Source organism: Chenopodium album, chromosome 15, assembly GCF_948465745.1.
Source record: "Chenopodium album chromosome 15, dcCheAlbu1.1, whole genome shotgun sequence".
In the NCBI taxonomy this organism is placed as follows: Eukaryota; Viridiplantae; Streptophyta; class Magnoliopsida; order Caryophyllales; family Amaranthaceae; genus Chenopodium; species Chenopodium album.
In genome coordinates, this window is record NC_137848.1 from 45,278,188 (window position 1) to 45,285,720 (window position 7,533).

The 7,533-nt window shown below is 33.9% G+C and overlaps 1 protein-coding gene across 1 annotated transcript; it reads right to left on the bottom strand.

Annotated features, from left to right (window-relative positions):
* Nucleotides 1-190: 190 nt before the first annotated feature.
* On the bottom strand, nucleotides 191-6,506 carry LOC145582333 (CDK5RAP3 protein homolog). The gene is made up of 10 exons (XM_081639339.1): nucleotides 6,345-6,506; nucleotides 6,112-6,246; nucleotides 3,914-4,008; nucleotides 3,728-3,822; nucleotides 3,497-3,632; nucleotides 3,235-3,387; nucleotides 2,567-3,118; nucleotides 2,209-2,417; nucleotides 1,830-1,962; nucleotides 191-523 (listed from the first exon to the last, which is right to left on the bottom strand). The coding sequence occupies exons 1-10, from the start codon at nucleotides 6,403-6,405 to the stop codon at nucleotides 392-394; spliced, it is 1,701 nt and encodes a 566-aa protein (XP_081495465.1). The 5' UTR covers nucleotides 6,406-6,506; the 3' UTR covers nucleotides 191-391.
* Between the last annotated feature and the right edge of the window lie 1,027 nt (nucleotides 6,507-7,533).

Consider the following 7,533-nt stretch of genomic DNA (forward strand, 5'->3'; position numbering starts at 1 on the left):
AATACATTCAGCTAAACAAAATTCTGATGGGAAAAACAAAAAAAAATAAAAATAAAAGGCATTCATCAGATATACTGCTTCATGTTATATACCATCTTACATAAATGAACATGGTCGGGCCCTTAGACTTAAAAGCAACTAGTGATAAACAAGCAAAATTAAACCAGATGGGAAATTGAGAAATTGATCCTTATTTGAAGCTTAATTTGTTAAGAATATATACCAAAACAGAGTTATACAACATTAGAAACTTTAAACTTTCTAAACTATATTCAACGTCCTTATTGAAAACATAACAAAGTGTAGGAATGCCAAGTTAGCCTGGTGGCTGGTTCCTATTATTAATACATGCTAACACTGGTAGAAAAGCTTGGGAGAACAGCTAAAAAGATCACACAGATACACCACTATTTAACAATGTATTAATTTCTCCAATTATCTTGACAGGTCTTCCGTTGAACATGGATGAAAGAGTGGTTTCACATAGTTTCTTCAGCTCCCTTGTTTTGTTGATTGCTACTTCCTGCAAACAAAGAGCACTCGTTAATTCTTCTGCTCATCGGATTCAGATAAAATTACAGTAGGTCAAATAAGAAATATGAATATATGAATGCACACACTAAATAACAGTCTGAATGCAGGCAACAAAATAGCATAAAGTCTGAAAGCAAAAAGAATATAAAGACAATCACATTTAGAGGTGCATTTTTGAAGTACAATAACACCAAAACATTTTCATATATTCATCCCCAACTCTTCCACTGGATTTAATATTTAGCACTACAGTACCAAAGTAAATGAAGGAGAGGCAGAACCACAATAACAGCTCAAATCCCATCAAATGCATCAATAGTTGACAATCTTTGAATAAAAGATAGTAAAATCTCATCATCTTCTCTATTAGTAAATAAACAAGTGAAATAGTTTTAAAAAAAAAACCACACACAAAATACCGCTCTTTGCTGTCTCTTTTCAGTTGCATTGAGCATTTAGGCTCCTATATCTCACAAACTGAGATTTAAGTGTGAAAAGTGTCTTCCTCCATGACATGTATTAAGCCGAGGCCAACTATACTAATATGGTTTTGCAACTTTTGCTATCTTCTTTTTCTAATAATATGGACCCCAGATTACATTTGAAAAATCTTGTTCACAAGGCACGCCCACACACACACACACATACATAAATTATATTTAGCCTCTTTATCTTTCATGAACATTGCACCCTCCTCAAGGATAACTCTTCACTAACCCAAACTATAAGTTTTCAGGCAAGAAGATGTAGGGATTTCAAGAACCATTTAAAATCTTAAGTAAGGTCCTATTTTGTTCACTTAATTTCCACTTATTACAAAAAAAATTATTCAGATAAAAATTATAAGTTCATATAGGTTCAAGAAATATAAGTTCATATTATTAATAAGGATTACATCAAATTATAACTAAAAAAGTTCTAAGAAGCACAGATAATTTCAGGTTAGCTCAAATAACTTCAGAAAAGTCCAGATAAGTAGATTGCACCCTAAGTGTCAATATGTACAATTATACATGTACAATTATACACTATGAAGGTGTGTAGTCATTTCTCGCTTCACCCCAACAGCCAAACAAGACTATTAGTGTTAGCACCTCAACATCGTTAAATTATTAAACTTGAAAATTCAACTTCTTAAAAGAAGACTGTATTGGCTTCTATGGTTTCTTAAAAAAAACATCATCGTTAAAATTTTGTAGATTATTGTCCTGCTACAAATCCATAACTTCCAGTAAAGCAAATTCTTCCCAAATCAATTAAAGCATGGCAGAAGAAACAGAGCACACAATACTCACTTGCTTTGGCCAAGATGAAGCCATTGAATTCTGCAACTCCATACGTTTTGCAGACAAGTCTTTTAAACCGTCTTTCAGCTTTACTTCATGATGCTTTTTTTCTTCCAAGTTTTGCACAAGTCTGTCTAAGAATCTGTAGCAAATGATAATAGTTAGAGCTGTGGCTCCAAATACATCACAAAATTAATGATGTTTTGAAAGCATAAAATTCTGTCAATGATCTGTTGAATTATTATAGCAAAATGCAGAAAGCTTATGTGAAAAATAGCAATAAGATGATTACAATGACATGCATAACGGAAATCTCAGGACAAATTCTTAGTATTGGTAGGGGGGAGAAAATGCTAATATAGTCTCATATAGTCATATATGTAAGCACCTTCTTGAATTTAGTATCATGATCAAGTCTCTTGTTTTTTTGTTCGTTAGTAAAGATATGGCCATTGAAATGTCAGAAAGCATTTTCTGAATGTTATCAGTAGAATACTGTTGCAAGACAAATGGAGCAACTGCCTGAACTTGATGTTGCAAGGACAAAGTCTCTTCATTTTTCAACTCCATCAGCCGCTGGTTTAAAAATGCCTTGATCTGTGAAAAGGTACAATCGGAACAATAAGAAACACTGCAGATCAATTCTATTTCATCCATCCCTTTATGTTTACCAGATTGAAAGATAAAAGGCAAAATTAACAAGTGAAACAAGGTGCTGGTAACATATAGCAGAAACATATAAATACCTCAAAGAGATCATCAAGAATTTTATTTCTGTATTCCGTCTCCAAAAGTGGACTTCTATCACCTGAGACTTGAGCGTCAGCTAAAGTATTCAGAGCAGATGTCTGAGCTTCCTTTGCAATATGTGTATCAGAATCTTCTGCTGCTTCCAATTGAGAATTGTCAACACTATAATCCCAAGATATTTCTGAAACCTCAACATCAATGGATCCTCCACCACTTGGAGCAGCCTGGCCAAACTTTTCAGACTCAATTGCAGAAGAATCTTGCAAAAAATCCTCAGCATTTATAATTTCATAAGGACCCAACCCATTAGCAGCATCATCCGTCTCTTCAACAGTGCCAATATCCCAGTCAATCTGAGAGCTATCTAGTGTAATATCCCAATCAATGCCATCTGCCCCAGTGCTCATGGTTCCACAAGTATCACAATGTTCATTAAGGTTGGACACAGCATTTGTGGATTCGACCAAATCAGATCCCACAGAGACACTGAGTGTAGGTGGGTTTTCAATGATATTCCTTAAATTTTGAACCACAATGCCAGATGTACACTGTATCAAATACATGAACCTATATTAGCAACAGGCAAAATTGTCATTGTAAAGCAGCTTTCACCAGACAATGACAAGCAACAAGTTGGAAAGATAAAAAGTAAAGATCAACTTACATCCTTATTTGTATGAAGCTCTGTAACAATACTGGAGTAGTATTCAATAGCTTGTGCAACAGAATCACCACTTACGACTTCCATAATATCACTGAAGATAGTTGGAAGAGATTTTGTAGCACTCCCTAAGAGTTCCAATCTAACATTATTCCCCTAAAAGCAAAAATTAAACTCAAACTGTTCAGAATCATTATGAAAACTCGCTTCACAGGATTCAAGACAATGGGGCTTAGTAATATAGCCCAACTTATGAAACAAACACCTGCAATCCTAGTTCTTGACAAGCTTCAGCATACTTTGCTGCTGATGAAGCTGCACTTCTTTTTATATCAGCTTCCTTGCGATCAAGCTCTGAAAACTGTTGCTGTGTCTTCTGAACCTGCTTTTTTAAGTAAGGGCTTCAAATTGAGGGGGAAAAAATCAATCAATCAACAACATGATTGGCAACAAAAAAGTTTGCTCATAATGACAGTAGATCAGACTTTGGGCTTACATCTCATAATTAGCATTTTGGGCCATAGTTTGAGCAGCCTCACCAAGGAATACATGATCCTTCTCATATGCCTGGACAATTGCTTCCCATACACCCTGTCACCATAATCACAAAATGAAAAATTAGCACTATGATTTCAAGTAAAAAACATACAGCTAAGCATCGAGGAGAGAAACAAGAACTTACAGCAGCACCTGAAAGCCGACCAAATATGTTCCGACTTTCTAGATTGGTCTGCAAGAGAATTTCATATATTTTTTTTGCTTCCAAATAATCAATTCCTGAAAAAAAAAAAAAAAAAAAAAAAAAAAAAAAAAAAAAAAAAAAAAGAGGAAAAATCATTATTATACACAGAAACCAGCTGGACAAGTATAGCCACATCACTAAAAGAGTAAAACCTATTATCTTTACTAAAATCAAGTTCAAAGCTATTAAATAAGTGAACAAGCGTTATATGATATGTAGAGTGAGGCAGAGAACTTGAAACATCCATGTAATTAATGAATTGTAGGAACTTTGATCCCAGACAATTTCAGATATTACACATTCAAAAATTTAAGATTTTATTAAGAAAATGTAAAAAGAATTTTTGGTGCTAAGTATAAAAATGTAAAATGAGCAAAACAAACAAATCATAGAAGTAACCAAAATAAAACTCCTCATCCTGGGCTTCATCACTTAAAAACTCTATTTATAAATCCAAACACTTATAGTGTCAAAATTCAATCACTTTAAACAGCTAGAAACTCATTTAGGAGGACCTAAAACAGCTACCTGCTCTGCAATGGGATCAAAAATAATTTGAAAAACTTTCAGCCCCATAAAAAGCACTTGCTACTCCAGGGATGCATAAATACTTTTGTAACTTAGAATAATATTTTTACTTCTCACTTAGTAGTTAGTTCTGTCTCAGGAAATAAAAAAAAAATAATAATAATAATAATAAAAAGAACTTTCTTAACACAGCAAAAACTTTTTCATTGCTCTTTTATTCTATGTTCCAATACTTTCTTGGTTCTTACTTCGTAAACTATAACTTTTTGAATTAATTTAGCACGAGATGAGTGAAAAGGTCTGTATACTTGAGTGTGAGTGATGGAAGTATGCCAGAAAGAGCCTAACTATTATTTGTACCAATTATCTTCTCAAAAAAAGAAAAAATTAATTCTGCAAACAATAATTTAAAATGAGATACACTCTACTTAGAGGCCAAGCATTCCTTTGCTAAAAGCTAAAATCAATGCAAGTATGATGAACGGCTGGACAAAAACAACAAAACAGAACAAGAACTCGTTCAAATTTTTGTTACAAAAAACTTATACTTCCTCTGTTTTTTTATACTTGCAACACACCTTTTATCACGCTTTTCGAGGAGGTGATTAAACTAGGTATACGAATGAATTAAGCTATGAAATTTAAACCGTAGCAATTTATCACTTTCTTCTTATAGGTGGTAAAATTTTGTAAATTAATTTATCCGTTTACCTAGTCTAATATCTTCCTTAAAATGCGTGTCGAAGGGGTGTGTTGCAACTAAATAAAAACGGAGGAAGAATATAAACACGTTAAGAATGGAATGGTAACTAATCAGATGCTCAAGTGCTTTCAGCTATAGTTTAGATTACCCAGACACACCTATTTGGCAAGACTTGCGGCACGAAAAGATAAACAAACATCTAGTTCTTATGATTAGAGGGGAAAAAAACCAAAAAATTAGTAAACCATATACCAAAAATTGTATTCAACTTCCTCTCCTCCACCCCCTCTTTCAGCTAAGGAGAAAGGTCAGCGACCTTTTTACTGGGAAATCAGCAAGCAATTAGTCAAATCTTTTTCACCATCTCACAAAGTCCCATCCAAATTTACAAAAAAAAAAATTATCGTCCGCAATCCCAAATAAATTTACATTGAAGGTCCGTCATGTAACAATCTCAAATGAACAACTAATGTGGCATTTTTTTTGTTCTGGTGGAAATGTAGCAACTACTCAACCCCATATACAGTCGAGTGGTTTCACTCCTTAAGCATGGTGATTTTGATGTAGTTCTTTAATTCTTAAGCATAACTTTGTAGATTTTGGAAAAAAATTCTAACTAATCCAACAATGACTTGTCTAATAATTCGTATCAATTCCTCCAAAATAATGCTAAATATAATTGCAACATTTGCAATTAATCATGGGAGATTGCTCCTTTGAGAAAATTAAACCATAATTTTGCAAATAATCAAATTAATATGTATATAAATATATCAATCAAACTAAAAAATTCTTAATCTTCAAAGTAAATTACTATTACAGAAACAAAAAAGGGGGGCAATTAATTTTTTATTGAGTATTTATGATTAAAACAAAAATTTATAAAAAAAAAAAAAGATCAACACACCTTCAGAATCGAGAGTATGGAAGTAAGGATCAACATCTTTAGGAAGCGACGCAAAGGCGGATGATATCTTAGCTCTGATTGCACTTAATCGTTTTCTCCAATCCCCAGGAATTCTCTTCCGATCCACAAGCCATTCTTCAATTTCAACAAAATTAAAAAATTACAATCAAACAACAAAATCAGAAGAAAAAAAATTCAATGAAAGTTGAGAAGATGATTACGAAAAACCTAACCTCCGAGGCGAGAGAATGAGATGTCAATTGGAAGATTTTGAATGTCTTCTTGAGATTGCATTTTGGGGTTTTTGGGTTTTAGGGATTGATGAATTTCACAAGTATGTTTCAGTTTCTATCAATGCTAGGAATTCTAAGCAGAAGTCTATGGAATTGAGATATGCAAAAGAGTAAAAGACAATTAGTTCACCAAGGAACTGTCCTAGCACAGTCAAATTTCAAATCGAAATCGTTTAACTATTTGAAATCAACCGATTCAAATGAGAATCGTACCGATTAAAAACTGATTTTTTGAAACTGAAAATCGACTCGAATCATATTTTAGCAAATTCAAAACCAAACCGATCTGAATAATGTTAAACCATATTAAGAACCAAACTCATTAACAACCGGTCCAGTTCTAAACCAAAATGAAATAAAACTGAACCAAAAAGGAACCGAACCATTATTAACCCGATACCGTTTGAACTATGTTAAAAGTCATTTATACCGAACTGTTAACAAACGCAACCCATTTGCACCGAACCGCATGAACTGATTATAAACCGAACTGTGTACAAACACTTACTATAGGAAGATTAAAATCACGTTAAAAAGAATTTTAAATGAAATATAGTTTGTTTTTTTTTTTTTAAGAACTAAAAGGCATAGAAAAAACAACTAAAAAGATCAAAACAACAAATCCCGATGCCTAGCCGTCCCAACCAACCAGTGAGTACGAACAATCCATTGTCTAGGAACCTTAACTATTCGACACCCATCTTGATCCACGATTAGAGAGCGAATATCCTGGAGCAACTAGAAAACAAACATGTCAGGCTGACGAAGATTCCCAAGAAGTAAACAAAAAACCTCGCAATCTGAATTAATCAAAATGTGACAGTAGCCCCTTCTGTAAGCGCTACGCAAAACCCAAAAGCTGGCTTGAAGCTCAGCTTGTAAAGGAGACAAGGAAACACAAGCCCGAGTCCCACCACTATACAACGCTACAGACCTCACACCTAGAACACCTACCCTACCCCTTTAAGATTATCAGCAAAAGACCAAGCACCATCACAAAAGCATGCAAATGTCCAGAGGACTAGAAGCGTCACCCTGAAGCCATCCTGAAAAACGCAACCGAGAGACCTGCTGTCGACAAAGACTATAAGTGGAAACGTGATAGGTTATCGTACATGAAAGAATTATG